The sequence below is a fragment of the Mchenga conophoros genome, linkage group LG22 (genome assembly GCF_057382185.1).
Source record: "Mchenga conophoros isolate Kocher_MC1m ecotype Shallow Benthic linkage group LG22, M_conophoros_male_GT1.1, whole genome shotgun sequence".
Taxonomy (NCBI): domain Eukaryota; kingdom Metazoa; phylum Chordata; class Actinopteri; order Cichliformes; family Cichlidae; genus Mchenga; species Mchenga conophoros.
In genome coordinates this window covers 36,401,517-36,416,976 of record NC_140546.1, presented here as the reverse complement: position 1 = coordinate 36,416,976, position 15,460 = coordinate 36,401,517, and the positions used below count along the sequence as shown (strand labels likewise).

Here is a 15,460-nt window from a genome sequence, read left to right as displayed (position 1 = left end):
TAATAATGTCCAAAATAATAGAGATCATTGAGTAAGATCCTACATCTCCAGAGTTTCATGACTTTTGGTGTTCTTTAGATCAGTCACTGCAGACACAGCCCAGACAAACTGGAAGCTTCATGTTGCTTCACCTCACCGCCCGAATCAGGGTCTAATGCTGCATTTTGTTTTTCACATTTACAGTCTGTCAAACTTTTTCAAAAACTAAAACTAAAAAATGAGTGAAAGTGGAGGCAGGAGAAGCAGGTCCGAGTGTCAGGTGAACTGAACTTCAGGTAAGAAGTGATGACCTGCAGTCTGTCTGGGTCAGATATAAAACAAGTTTAGGTGGAGATTATTTTCGTTGTGCTGACTTTTTACCGTCAGTTTCAATAACTCGTACTGCGTACTAGCAAGCATGATGGAGTTTCTATACAGCTGGGTGGTGCTATGATGTTACTGACTGTGAACTTTATTTTATTCATAGGGTTAGTTAGTAAAGTTGCCAACCGTCCTGTAAAAACGGAATCGTCTCGCATTCAGAGAAAATATTACACGTTTGGTATTGAGCTGAAAAGAAACAGTTTCATTCAGCTAGAATGGAAAAACACACAAAGCTGGATTTATTCTTTGTCTTTGCTGCACAGCTGCCTCTTCTTCTCTCATCCTCTCCCCCTCCCTCTCCTGTTGCTGCTTCAATCATGAAACTGATCAGTGATCAGCTGATCATCTCTCTTGTTTGTTTATCTCCCACTTTGTGCCGAAAGAGGAAACCAGCGGATGTCACGCTAAACAACAGCAGCACGTTTAAGCTTGATCAGCTGTTGTTAGAATTTATTTAATATTAATTTCTAATATCAGCTGATGTTTGCTGGAGCCACAGCAGTAAAGCTGCTGGTCATGATGTCGGTTTGAATATGTGGTGAGAGGGAAACATGAAGATGAAACCAGGAGATGTCCTTACTGAACCATCAGAGCTGTGATGGAGAAACAGGTTTACCTTTTAGGTGACATGAATGAGTTGAAGTTATGAACTGTTTCTGAGAGACAAATAACACCAGGATCCTTTTCTAAGTAGCTGACAGCTGGTAACTGTGCAGGGGCGGGGCACAAAGAAATACTTTTCTTTCTGATTCTCATTTAAAATTTCTCGCTTTTATTAAATAATTATCTGAATCTTACAACCAAAGTTTTTATCTGATGTAAAATGTATAGAAATCATACATATACCAACAAGACTGTACATCACTGTCACAGCAGCGTTTGTTTTCATTCAAAGGCTTTATGGCTTTTCCTATAAATACCTGGTGGGCCGGTCTCTAGTCAAAATGCCCATTTATGTCCCAGTCCAGCCCTGGCCGCAGCCAAAGCACTGAGCGGGCTCCGTCCATGAATGTGCTGCAGCGGGTTTTGAATCCAACAACGAAGCTGTGCTGCTGGTGATACATGATACAAGAATGCATGACTCTGTAGTGCCGACTTCCAATGTACCGGGTTGGCATGAATTATGTTTTTGTTTTTTCCTCTTGCGAAAACTTAGACAGGATTGTAATTCCTGCCAAAAAAGCAATTTCCGACATTTTCCAAAATTTTGATTGGCGACATTTAAACGATCGTAAATTACAAATGTTTAAAGCCAGAAACAATATTTTTGTCACAGGTAGAAACTGCAATCAGTTTTTTTTTTTTGCAAAGCAACTTTTATGTTATTAATGAATGTATATATTTACATTCAACTCATTGACATGAAAAGATTTATTTTCCAAAAGAGATCGGACCAAGAGGGCAGCAAAAATTGCAAAGACATAAAACAAAAATTAACATAACAATAATTTCAGAATATTTTAAGTGGTCAAAAAGGCTGAATCAAATATAATGTAGAACACAGTATGTAAAATAACGCCGAGTCGTAAAGATACCCGCAAAACAGGCCATTTCTTTATTTTATATGTAACACCTTCGTAAACCCTGCTGACTGCAGATTATTTTGTAATCTGAGCAAACATAAAAAACACACCGAAACACCGGAAGTCATTCTTTGGCACAACACCGGTCACGACCCCTCTCGGTGATTTTGATTGGCTCTAAGTGGTCCGTTGAAGATGTGGAGTCTGCGCAGTAGTCACAGCGCCGAAATTCAAATTTGAACAGAAGCTGTTTGGTACAAAGAGAGAAGCTGGAGTCGCGCAGTTGTAGTAGTTTTACTTCAAACTGCAGTCGAGTTGTTAGAAAGTAACCAGAATGGATCCGTTTACTGAGGTGAGTCACAGAAAAACTTTACTAATCAGCCAACAACGGAAGAAGCTGCGTTAAAGTGACTGGATAGTGCACAGCTAACGTAGAAACCAAATGTTATAATGGTAGTGCTCAGAGAGCACGGGGCATTAGCTTGTTTGTTATTAGCTTTAGACGTTGACGTTTTTAACACGGCTGAAGAAAACATGTCACGTGTTTCTTTGGTCAAAACGACTACATGAGCCACAAAAGTATCTCATTTTAATGTCAGTATGTATGTGGCTGGAACAAGTTAACAAGTATTTCGCTCCTGAATGATCGTTATATTTAAGCGCTCCTTAACCTTATGGCGTCCACATATGTGGACATCACATTTTGGGTTATTTAGACCAAAATACTCAATTTTGCGCTACAAGGGCCTGATGTCCACTTACGAGGACATTATATGCTACTGTTCTATCAAAACTTTAAACGAATATTCTCATGTGACTCTCATTTTTCTTAAAAACAAAAATAAGGTTAAAAAAAAATCTGGTAATTCTTTGTTTTTACATTCATCGGGCCCCAATGTGACCAAATATCAAAGTGAAATTAAAAATGCTGCCGTGGAAGAGTTCGGGTCTTAGGAGGTCAAACAACGCCCCAGTCGTTAAACTCGCTGAGTGTCCGTAGCTGCGTCCAGCAGTCGGACCTGTTGGGCGTCAGTTTCTTTCTTTTCTGTTATTTTCACTTATGTCGGTGCTGCCAGCTAACTAACCGACATGAATCAGGTCTGATGTCATTAGAGTTTAAACCGCAGGCGTACAGGAGCGTGCGTCATTCTTCAGCAATGCTTTTCGTCAGCGCCTGCAGAGCTGATGTAGGGTGTCGTACGTGTCGGGACTTGCACAGCAGAATAGAATTAGGCCTTTAGTGCAATTGTTCATGGACAACGAGGTTATGGGTGCATTCCCGTTAAATATGCAGCAATTAAAATATGAATAGTAAGACAGCAGAATGAAACAAACAGGAGAAATGTAAGCGCAGTGTTAGAAACACGAGGGAAAGCAAACACGTTCTTATTATCTTTGGTTACTTCGTGTTTCTTTGGATGCGTTCACATGTTTCAGGAGTTATCAGCTCTGACAGCTAAAACTAAGAAACATTAGAATCTGACAGTGAGGGAAATATTTGTAACAGTAGTCAAAGAGAACAGTGAGAGCCCAAAGCTATAGGAGACTATTAAACCGTTTATATGAGGTGTAAACACTTGTAAATGATCTTTGATGCAGAAACTGTATCTGTGAGCGGCATCATCCCTTTAGATGCAGCAGCGTTGCCATAAATCCCTCTGTGCACCTGGCTTTAGTTTGTAATTTAGCTTGACTCTGTTTCACTAAAGCAGTTGAACACTACAGAGGTGATGTTTTATTAACAACCCAACTCTACCAAACTAGAAACTGTTGGAGCGAACTCGAGCTCGCAGAGAGAACCTCCAGAAGAAACTCGCAGAAAGAACCAATGCAGCGAACAGACAGGTGGTGAAAAGGCCTCGAGAGCCACTGACTGACACAAACATTGTGATCAGCGAGTCTCTTATTGATAAAGGTATGAGCCCCTTTAGTGTTTTGGCACTTTAACCTCTGAGCTGCAGCTGTCTTGTGTTTGCTTAAATCTCTTTATTGTTTTCAGTGCCCCAGACGTCCACAAAGCCATCTCCCTCGAAGCGCAAGTGCTCTGGAGAAAATGTCCAACCTGCAGCTGATGAAGAGAACCAGGAGCCGGTGATGCCACAAGCTCCTCTTCTCTCAGATCCTCCCACAGACAAAAAGCCCCCGGTGGGTCCAGCCAGCATCCGGCATTTCTCCTCCTCGGAGAAGACTTCAGGAAAGCCTGTTCTGCAGTCTCAGGCAGTGCAGCTGAAAGCGGAACGCCCAGAACCCGACAAGGTGGCTGTCTGCACTGCTCTTGTTCCTCCAAGCAGAACAGAAGCACAGATAGGAGCCGCCAATCCAGCTCCTCAGAGTAACACAGAGGATCCAGCTCCATCTGCTGCTGGCATGAAATCACGCTTAAAAAACCTGGCAGAGCAGAGGAAGTGCTGGAACACTGACGGTAACAGTTTCCTGCTGTTTAATTTACATAGAATGAGTTTAAATTTACAGGAAGTTATTAACAAGACTTCAGGAGGGGGACAAAATGATCAGAAATAAATAAAAATTAGTCTGAGACAAAAGATCTCCATCCTGAGATAACAGCTGAGGGAATCTACATGAAATCGGCTCAACCAAGAAATGTGTGTGAATTTCTGTCTATGTAGAAAGTCCCAGATGTGGGATTTTTGATCATTTCTCACAGTTGCTGTAGTTTCAGAAACAGATCGTGCTGAGTGTCAGACTGATGGTACAGTGAGTCGGTCTTATGGCAGGTTTTAGTGACTGTGTGTAATCTAGTTTTAAAAATGCGATAATGGCAGTAATATCGTATCATAGGTCAGGTATTGTGTTGTCTGGTGATTCCCACTTCTACAAGCAGACAACAGGAGGTTGAAATGCTTTCTGATGCTGTCTATTTTAAAGAAATCTCTCTTATATGTAATGTAGAACTATATAACACACTGTTGGCTCTCTTATACGTGATTCTTTTGGTTACAGTTACAGTTTATGACACCAAGAAGCATTCAGAAAAACAGATGTTCCATCTTCGTCCTCAGATGAGCTCTAATCCTGAAATTCCAGATAACGTCTGTTTTTTACGTGTGAATAAACGTGTAAAAGTGAAATAGTTTCTCCCTTTTCAGATGCTTGTGATGTACCTTCAGACTGTATTCCTGTATCCACGATAAAGAGACCGTTTGATGCCCAACCAGCTGCCAGTCCCTCTGTCTCCTCAGAAATTTCCCTTGGGAGGAGAGGCAGACTGGCCAACCTGGCTGCAACCATTGGTTCCTGGGAGGATGATCTCAGCCATGCTAAAACCCCCAAAGAGAAAGCAAAGGAGACGCTCGCTGCTTCGTCTAATCCCAGATTTACAGTCAGAGGTGCTGCGGCTTCCAGCACTAAACCCAGCGTTTCGGTGACCAGTTCAACCGTGAGGAGCAAGTGCACGGGCATCTCCAAGCAGGTATTCATTTTTTATCTTGTGCATAATCGCTTCACTATTCAAATTTTAGCTTTTCCTGCAAGGTTTCCTGGGTCACTAGAAATATATCTCCTGTATAAATAAACTGGCTTTCCATCTGTTTATTTTTCAGCAGGCTGCGTTTTCTCCAAGCCTTCAAAAAGCCGACTTGGTATCCAGTCCTCAGAAGTGCTCCAACCAGGGCGCGACAGTGTCCTCTATTCATCAGAAGACCTCGGTTGAGGAACCGGCCCTCTTATCTAGTCAGCAGAAGGCCAGCTCCTCCATGTCAGCGCTTCAAAGTCCCCAAAAACATCAGGCCCTGTCCAAAGGCCCAAATGTCTCCTGCAGTCCCCAGAAGCTGGAGCTTTGCGCCAAGCCCAGCTCATCTGACCTTCCAGCCTCGAGGGAAAAGGTTACTACAGGAGCTTTTGGTGAGTTGGACTGGAAAGCTGGTTATGATGAAAATTGCTCAGTGGCAGTGTCTGCATGTTTTGATATGGCCAGTTTCTTAGCACATCAGCCGGTTCTATTCACTTGTGTACCAGGGGCACCTTCCTACATTGTCATTTAATTGTCTGCTCAAATCAGTGTTGACACAGACCCATTAGTTGATTCTATCCTCCACAAGTTAGAGTGATTTTTACCATCTCAAATAGGAGTGAAATCTTTGCGGGAGCGCATCAACCAGAGCTCACCTGCTCGAGTCGGAGTACAGACCAGCGCTGCCTCTGTGAGTCCAAACACCAGGTCGGTACAGGAGAGACTCAGAGCTGCCCAGGCTACAAACACAACCACCGCTGACATCACTATGAGGCAGAAACTGGTAGGTTGATGTCATTCTTGGTGCTGCAGTTATGTTTTTCGCCCTTATCCGAATAGCAGAATGGCACATTCTAATATCAAGCCTGCTCGTTTCAGGAGCGTGAGAGTGAGCTGGCTCAAATTTGCAGTCGCTTCCAGCAGAGGAGCAAAATGTGGAAGGACAAAGAAGGAGGAGCGGACACTAAGGTTGGACAGGAAGCATCAGGCACACACAAAGTAAATAAAGTCTCCCAGCATTCACCCCAGTGGATTTTTCAAATGATGTACTTTTCAGGAAGAGGTCGTAAAGCCTGTTGAGAGAGAAGTGATCTCATCTGAGCCGCCGGATGAATTCCCTGCACCATGTAAGAAATCTGACGCAGGCGGCGAGTGCGCTCCTTCAGGTATTGCATGACAGTCCCGAACAGAGCCCGAGTACTCGGACTACTGGTAAAGTGAAGCTATCAGTTATCTGGTGTCGGGCAGATTATAATATGGCATATTGTTTTTAGTCACAGTGCAATGACTGCTGTGTGTTTTGTCACCATCGGTGGTTCTGTTGGACCCTCAGCAGTGATTCAGTTTAACTTCAGATTTTGAGTTTAGGATGTTGGTACAGCTCTACACAACAAAACAAACCATACTTCCTGATGACAATCTCAAGACTTGTAACATGGGTTTAAATAAACAGCAGGTCGTCAGCTGAGCTCCCCTCCAGTGTTGACCTCCAGCCCCCTGAAAGTGGCTGTTCACACTACAGATAAGTTGACTGAAGAGACCCCAGAGGAGAAAAGAGAAGAAAACGTGGATCAGTCTGTCAATTCTACCGTCATCAACGAGCTGTTTGGAGATCTAGAACAGAGTGAAGATCCCAGCGGTGATGAGGAAGATGCTTTAAACATCTCCTCGATGTCCCTCCTCACTCCACTGGCAGAGACTGTGGCCGCTGTGGTAAACAGTCCAGAAAAAAGAATGATGGTGAGCACCGACGAGTCCTCGTCCATGGAAATGCAGCGGTAATTGTTCAGTGATAATATTTTCTTCATGACTTGTGCAGACATCCACTCCAGCCAACTCTTTCATTATGAAGAGCACAACTCCCGACGATGTCGCCATAGCCAAAAGCTTCCAGACCTCCTCAGATGGAGATGGTGCAAGTGTCTCAAGTGAGGACCACAAGCTTCCCTACAGGTAAGTGTTTCCTCCGTGCAGTGCTGAGATGCTTCAGAGCCGTCTGTTTTCACCGTCTCACTGAATGTTTGTTGCTGTGTGCAAGTATCGATGCATACAGGTCAACCAGGGTGAAGAACACCGAGAGGCCCAGTGTGAAGCAGGTTATTGTGAGAAAAGAAGACGTTTCTAAGAGAGCCGAGGAGCCCCGAGCATCCAGCCTGTTCAGTGTCAAACAGAAGATAAAGGTTTACATTAAACTTGTTCCATATAGGATTTCAACTGGTAATAAACTACAGTCTGATCTTACACACAAATCTACCTTTTGTGTAGATTCTGACAAATGAAATCAACCTGCAGCAGACGGTTATCTATCAAGCCAGCCAGGCACTCAACTGCTGCACAGATGAAGAACACGGGAAAGGCTCGCAGGTGGAGGCTGAGGCAGAGAGGCTGCTGCTGGTGGCAAGTAAGCACATCTCTAATGTTTCCTTAGTCAGCTCAAGGTTGTTCACATAGCACGATCACAGAGTCTTGAGTAAAGGAACACAAATAAAAATACACATAGTGCTAATATTTAGTTTCCTGTATAAAATGTGAAAGCATTGCAGAGACCTACCCTGTGTCGATGTTAGAGTTCCACATGTCGGTGTTTAGAAGATTAACGAGGGACATGGTTTGGCCCAAAGATATGACTTTGTTTACGTTTGATGGCCTCAGGCGAAAAGAGAGAAGCACTGAAGGTGGAGCTGGACCAGCTGAAAGGAAATCCAGGAGGAAGGAAAGAGGGGCCTGCAGCCCCACAGCCAATGGCCTCCAAAGGCTGCATCACCCTGCAGGAGCTACGCCTGCCTCTCAAGGCAGACTTTGTCTGTTCCACTGCCAATAAACCAGGTACACGATCCATAACTCTACAGTTCTCCATGTTCTCCATTAGACCACATCTCAAATGAGTGCTTTTATTAAACTGTTATTTGTCAGTTTTAAGAATCTTCAGTCAGAGTGAAATCCCACAATTTCACACTAATGTTGTCATGCTGTTTGTTTCCATTATTTCAGAGTCTACCAAACATTCATTTTTCATCATGATCAGGGCGGGAGCAGAGAACATTGTGGCCACGCCTTTAGCCACGACACACCGTGGCCTGAGTGGCGACACCCTCACCTTCCCCACCAAGTTCACTATGTGAGTCAGAAGCAGTTAGTGGAGGCACTGTTGGCCTTCAGTCACACCGCTGTGGTCACTCATCATTTCAGCACGTCGCCTCTGTTGTTAAACACTATTAACTAAACATAATCAATTTATTTACTGATTGCTGAGGAGAATCTTTGACTTTCAGATCTGACGTTGACAGTGGCTTTGACATCAGTGTAGAAGTATACTGTCTGGTACGTGTCCTCGTTCTGCAAGTACTAACGCTGTATTTCTGTGACACCGTCTGTTCATAGTCTTCTGTAAGTTTCTGTTTTGCAGTGTTACTGATGGTGCACAGTGCTGTTCCCTTTCAGGTGCAGAAACGGGAAATCTGCAGTGACAAGAAGAAGAAAACCAACAAGTCGAAGGTAATTCCTGTTTTATTTTACGTTTGTTGTTTGCTGTTGGGATATGCTTTTAGAGTGTGTGGCTGTTCTCACTTTACTCTTTAAAACAAATGTAATATTTCTTCATCTTCCTAGGCTATCACTCCAAAGAAGTTCCTTGCCATCACTGTAAGTATTTAAAAAAAACTAAAACTTTAAAGGAAAAATGAGAAAAAAGCTCCTTTTTTCCACATGTTAATTAATTTATTCTTCTCCTGCAGAAGACGACACAGACACCAGGTATGTGACACTAAGGTTTATACAAACTGTGCTGTGAAGACTATTATGTAACAAAGTGTAAAAGATACAGAGTGATGGTCTCAATATAAGCTTCAAGGAGAAATGAGCTTTATTAGGTCAAATAAACGTACTGGATGAATCAGTGATCTGTTGTTCTCACACTGTGGATTCTGTTCATTTGGGCCGTTTTAAACAGGAGAAACATTTCAATACTCTTCCAGGTGACGTCTTTAGTCACAGTGTGACAGCTTTTGTGTGGAAAGTTGTATCTGAGCAAAACCAAATACAGATGTTTAGCTATAATGCATGTCTGAAAAAAACAAATGAGCCAGATGGAGCCAGAGTGGGTACACATCACCAGTGTTTTCAAGTCAATATATTTCTAAAGATTCTTTTGACATGAAATTCTCACTAGATGTCAGTAATGAGGCACCTTTTTATAGGAACCAGCTGAGACGCATTTGCACCCAGTAGCAGGGTTTCTAATTACTGACAGATGTCTGGGGATGTGTCCATGCCTTTTTGCACCTTCCTTTTTTCATGTGTTCAGTACTTTCCCCCTGTGTCACTTGTCATTATTAAGCATAATGTATGTTGTTGCAGTTGTGGCCAGTCCTGGAGGCCCCAATGCGGTTCGCACCAGTAACTTTGCTCTGATTGGAGCATACAAGCTCACCCTGGCTTCAATTGGGAAGACCCAGTTTCCTTTGGAGAAGGTATGAAAGCCCCGAGTTCATAGTCCATGTATATCTGTCTCCATTCACACTGTTACATCCATGGCAGTAACATCCTCATGCATCTGTAAACTCAGTAATTATGTCAGCCTATGTATGTAACCATGACACACACACACAGTGTTTCCATGTCCATATTCACCTGTAGACTGCACCACTGTTTTTCTCCCACATGTACTGAAATCAAATGATTGTCATTTCTTATTTTCCCAGTAAAATATAAAGAAATGTGCAGTGGCTCATGACTTTTGCATAGTGCTGTATGAAGTGTTAGCCTTCCATTCAGTCTGCCTGCTCTGGGTCATAGGTGCCATTCCTGTGCCCTTTGGAGGGCCACATCTACCTTAAGATGCACTGTGAAGTGGGCTCAAAGGTGGAGGAAAGGGGCTTCCTGGTGAGTATGGCTCATGAGGCTGATGCTGGCCTTAATGTGCTGCTGCTACAACTATTCTTGAAGTCTAATCATCTGTCTTTGTTTTTTCTTACCACAGACGATGTTTGAAGATGTTAGTGGGTTTGGAGCTTGGCACAGACGATGGTGCGTCCTGTCAGGATACTGCATCTCCTACTGGACTTACCCAGACGACGAAAAGAGAAAGGTAACAATGCTGCGAGCCAGCAAGCAAGTTTGTCTGTTACTCTACATTCACGTGCTGACTAATATGTGACTGCTCTAAACCTGCAGTAACAACTGAAAAACATTAAATAGACGGTGCCAAAGTTTAAAGCTTTAAGAATAAAATGTAAGCAAAGACTGAACAGGGTTGTTCTACATCTCGTAGAATCCCATTGGTCGCATCAATCTGTCCAACTGCACAAGTAAGGCAGTGGAGCCAGCCAGCAGAGAGTTCTGTGCCCGACCCAACACGTTTGAGCTCATCACCATCAGACCACGGAGAGACGATGACAGAGAAACGCTTGTCAGCCAGTGCCAGAACACCACGTGTGTCACTAGGTACGTTTCCACCATATGGACAGGTACTTACTCCTGAAGAGTGGCTTGATGACAGTCAACATACTCTGCTTGTTTTCCTGTGCAGAAATTGGCTGAGTGCTGACACCAAGGAGGAGAGAAATCTGTGGATGAAGAAGCTGAACCAGATTCTGGTGGACCTGCGGATGTGGCAGCCAGATGCCTGTAACAGACCGCTGCCCAACTAATCCCTTTGTATTCTTTGGACTGCTGATGATGCATGGCTTACTAAGTGCAATATACTATCATACCAGTTGGATATTTGAGTAGGATCATTGATCACAGGAGGTGAAATAAACATCCGACACATGCTAGAACAGGTTTTTCTGCATTGACGTGGGTGTTGGGTTTTTATATATCTGATGCATAAGCCTGGTTTGATGTGCTTTGGCTGATGTTGCCACGTTTTTACGTTAATGCTAATATTTAATATGCACATGCTGCATGGCTTTAAAACTTTTGGTTTCAGTGTTGAAATTTGAATGTGCGTGGTGTTCAAATTCCTCTGTCTCTAAATATATACGTGTGTGTGCGCGCGAGTGAGTGTGTATATGTGTCCATGCTTTATAACCCCCTCCCCCAAAAAAGTATTATGTTCAATGGAGATAACTGGGGAGCCGATCTGTTACATATCCTGCTCTGAAGCCTGAGTCTGCATAACCAGCATGCTGGCCCATGTCCCAGCTGCCTGTCTTACCCTACTGTGCATGTCTGTGGAAGAGAGAACCAGGCAGGCACAGGTAGAACATGTCAGCTCCACAAAGAGCTCCAGACATCAGTGTGATGCAGCAGTGTTTAACCACTGTGCTTCCATGTTTCAGTTTTCTTATTTTTAATTAAAATGTAAAGCTTCTGTCAGATATAACACATGGCTCATCTACACAAAGAAATTGAGGGGGGGGGGGTTTAATTTAGGTGACAGTTTTGACCCCTCAGCTGTAAAAGGCTGATGAGAGCTTGTCACCCTGGCAGGTGGGCAGGCAGCATGGACATGCATATGAACACAGTGACGTAGGAGTTTATACGATCGGTATAACTAGTGTAGTTTGAATCGCAGCGACGTGGAGGGGGGAGGTTGAGGTCACTTCACTTGTGACAGTAACTTGATGATTTTAAAATTGATGCCACCCGTGTATCTACCAGGAAGCTGGGGGCAGCATCAGCAGCCACCTTTTTCAAATGTCATTTTATATACATGTTAATGAGTCTCAGGTGTAACAGCAAACTACAGAGTGCACGTTTACCTCTTAGGTACCTGTTAGACAATGCAGAGTAAATAAAATAGTCTAGTGACCTGCAAATAAATAACATTTTCAATAAAAGCACTTTTTTAAAAGCAAATGTTGATAAATGCAACCTGAAAATGGTCTCCATGCATCATTATCTCTAGTTATCTCTTGTTCCATCCTTTTACACTGATTTGGTAAACGTGGCTGTTTAACAATGTACGCTACAAGCTTTATTAAAAAAAGAATGGACGGGCTGTTTTACATGTTGCTGTGTAATTATATTGAATGACAACGGTGCTTTTTTACCTTTTTGCAATTTGGTGCATTAAAAAGAGTATTTGCCCCTTTCTGATTTCTTGGGGTTTTCCACAGTTGTCATGCCTGTTTCAGATTATCAAACTAAGTTTAATAGAAAAATAACTCCAGTAAATACAAAATGCAGATTTAAATGATGATTTCCTTTATTGGAGAATAAAAGCTCCAAACCTTACTGGATAAAGTCAGTTCCTAAACTGAATCACTGGTTGGGCCTTCTCAGCAGCAAGAAGTGCAATCATGTGTTTGTGATAAACAGCAAAGAGGTTACACAGCGATGATGCAGGAAACAAGTGACCTCACTGAGATAAACAGTTCTGTCGTGAAAAATAAAGTTTCCACAGGACTCTGCAACCACATAAATACCGAAGTACATCTTTAATGGCTTACATGAGATTTCAGAGTAACAGCCATCTGTTGCTAACAAAATGCACTTGATTACCTGATCATCAGCAAGTGTGACCTATAAAGACAGCTTTGGCAGTTGGCTGGTCTAGATCGTGCACCTCTCTGCTTTTGTAACCTGACACATTAAGACAGCTGCTGCAGCTGGAACATCATTAAATCTACCATCGTAGATTTAATGATGTTCCAGCTCAGGAGCCCCGGGCGGTCAAATACCTTACAATGCGTCCTGAGGTATTTAAACAGGAGCAGTATGTGCTCCTTTGTGCAAGGAGGAACAGGATGAGCACTGCCAGAGCCCCACTGACCACCAACAGGGCCTCTGACCAATCAAAGAAACATTCATCAGGCTAAATTTGAGCAGTCCATATAAAATGTGTTCATGCTGAACAATATTAGTTTTCTTAGCCTTTTCCATAGATGCTTATTATGGAAAAGGCTAAGTAGAAAAGCATCAATATAAATACCACCCAGAAATAGAAGTAGCTCACATTTAGTTTCTATTTTAGCACGATAGACTATTTTAGCATGACCCAACCCTCGCCCCCTACCGCTGCTGCACTGGCACGGCCTGTGGTGCTTATTGTGCTTAGGTTATGTTCTATGTGCAACAGTTACTAAATACATCCATCCAGTCGCTTCTGCTTGTCCTTTGCTGGAGCTGGAGCCTATCCCAGCTCTCAGATTTAGTTACTAAATCGCTCAAAACTACATTTTTAAGTGTTTTATTAAACATGTCTTTAAAGGCTAGAAATTTTTAATCAAGCTTTGCCTTTATTTGCTAATATGGGACAATATGGATTTCTAGTCCGTTGCTCACTGCAGAACTCTGGCTTCACTAAAGGCTTTGAGGGCGTTATTAGCTTTAAGGCATGCAGCTGAGTTATATCTGGGAGTAAAACTTCCTCTGATATGTCACTTTGTCCTTCAGAGAACCCACAGCATTATATGCACTATATACTATTACCTAAATAATCGTGATGTCTCGTCATGTAAATAGTGCAGATATTAATTGACACAATAAGCAATCAAACTGCTGGCCTAACAAAAGATGCAGATATTCCTTTATAATAATCAACATAGACTATTCTCCCATTCACCACCCACATGTGTCTGTCTTCCTCCGCTCGGCGACACACCTGCTGGGAATCAAACTCTGGTACTTGGTGATTCTGTTCTCAGACATTCAAGCTACAGACACCAGCAGCCACAGTCAACTGTCTTCCAGGAGCCAGAGCAGGCGACACCGAGGGAAATTTATGACCCTGTGGACAATATCCTGCCTTGTGGGTCAGCAGTTGAGGACAGGGGGAGTCAAACCTCTTATTTAATGGGACATATCTCTGTGTGACTTCAAGTGGGCTAGACTAGTGAAACAGTTACTGGCACTGAATATCCAGTGTAGAACGCCATTCCTGTACAGTGCCAGGAACCTACTCTCTGTGGCAGTAAAGAAGGCTAAGTCTCACGTGTTAGTGGTGAGCCGTGTAGTTAGAATGATGGAGCACATTTTCTAAATAGTGTGATGTTGGAATATATGGTTGAAGTAGCTCCAAAAGCAGGAAGGCAACACTGTGAAGTTGAACTGAAAACAGTTTTGCCCCCTTTATACTGTCTAGAAAAAACATTTCCTCTGCCTGAGCTGCACTATAAAGCTGTAAGTACAAAGTGTGTCAGCCACAGAGCGAAATGAATCTGCCCCAATTGCTTCACTGTTGCTGAGCTGAGCTGGCTGGAGGCAGCGTGGTGGCACATGAAAAATGGGACAAGTCAGTTTTGTGTGTCACAAAAGTGGCTCTTTTTAAAATCTGGTTAAATCACCATAGTAAGTAATGCTGAACATACAACTTGGGATACAGTAAGTTAAATTCAGAGTTCTGGTTCAAAGCTAGCTGGAAGCATCACATTTTCTCACCGATCCTTTGATTTCGTGAGTATCTACTCGGCGATGGGAAGTTGAATCTCTGATTCAGTTGCATCAGTGTGATGTTGATCTTGGTTGCAGATCACCGGACCAGCTCTTTATTCTATATTCGAGTGTGGTGACAGTTTGACCCTCCAGTCTACATCTGTTTTGTGGACTTGGACTTGGACATTTGATCATGTCCCTAAGACGGGGTCCTTCAAGAATTTGGGGTGTCTGACCTGTTGCAACATTGGGAGAGATTGTTCTGGATCACCGGTAATAAGTCGAACTTGTCTGTTGATTGATTCTAAGAATAGAATAAGGTATTTTTTACTGGTGTAATTTAATTTAATTTTCAGTTGTTACAGACGGGACAGACATAGCTGGGGGATAGGAAAGGGAGAGAGAAAGATGAAGGAAAAGAAAAACAGAAGGAAGAGGGACAGTGAGAAATATACAAATGTCCTGGATCACCTGTTGAGAGAAAGAAAAGAGAAGCAAAAAAAGAGAGCAACATAATAAACACAGCACCATCGCATTAATCTAGCTAAGTGTAAATAACAGTAAATACTATATACTGAATGTTGTTGTGCAGCACGCAGGACCGACAGTACACAATGTGCTCTGAGGTAGCAACAGTCTTCTTTATTAAGATTACTTAGTGAAAAACACTGAATAAGTATTCTTGGTGTGTGTTCTTTGTTCTACTACATTTCAGCAAATGGTGTTGGGAATGCAGCAGAGTACAGTCAGATATCACGCAGTACCATCTGGAAGCCATTTGATTGGA

The 15,460-nt window shown here is 42.8% G+C and overlaps 1 protein-coding gene across 3 annotated transcripts; it reads left to right on the top strand.

Annotated features, from left to right (window-relative positions):
• Nucleotides 1-2,085: 2,085 nt before the first annotated feature.
• anln (anillin, actin binding protein) lies at nucleotides 2,086-12,478 on the top strand. Of its 3 annotated transcripts, none has more exons than XM_085262655.1 (23): nucleotides 2,086-2,238; nucleotides 3,651-3,801; nucleotides 3,886-4,308; nucleotides 4,994-5,316; nucleotides 5,450-5,747; nucleotides 5,973-6,139; nucleotides 6,235-6,324; nucleotides 6,413-6,521; nucleotides 6,809-7,095; nucleotides 7,175-7,308; nucleotides 7,394-7,535; nucleotides 7,621-7,756; nucleotides 8,008-8,181; nucleotides 8,347-8,473; nucleotides 8,628-8,676; nucleotides 8,797-8,850; nucleotides 8,965-8,997; nucleotides 9,090-9,108; nucleotides 9,712-9,824; nucleotides 10,150-10,236; nucleotides 10,334-10,441; nucleotides 10,625-10,797; nucleotides 10,883-12,478. In XM_085262655.1, the coding sequence occupies exons 1-23, from the start codon at nucleotides 2,221-2,223 to the stop codon at nucleotides 11,001-11,003; spliced, it is 3,336 nt and encodes a 1,111-aa protein (XP_085118781.1). In that variant the 5' UTR covers nucleotides 2,086-2,220; the 3' UTR covers nucleotides 11,004-12,478. The 3 variants fall into 3 exon arrangements, with proteins under 3 accessions (XP_085118781.1, XP_085118782.1, XP_085118778.1); XM_085262656.1 differs by having other exon boundaries at nucleotides 5,447-5,747; nucleotides 6,878-7,095; XM_085262652.1 differs by having other exon boundaries at nucleotides 5,447-5,747; nucleotides 10,883-12,477.
• Nucleotides 12,479-15,460: the final 2,982 nt, after the last annotated feature.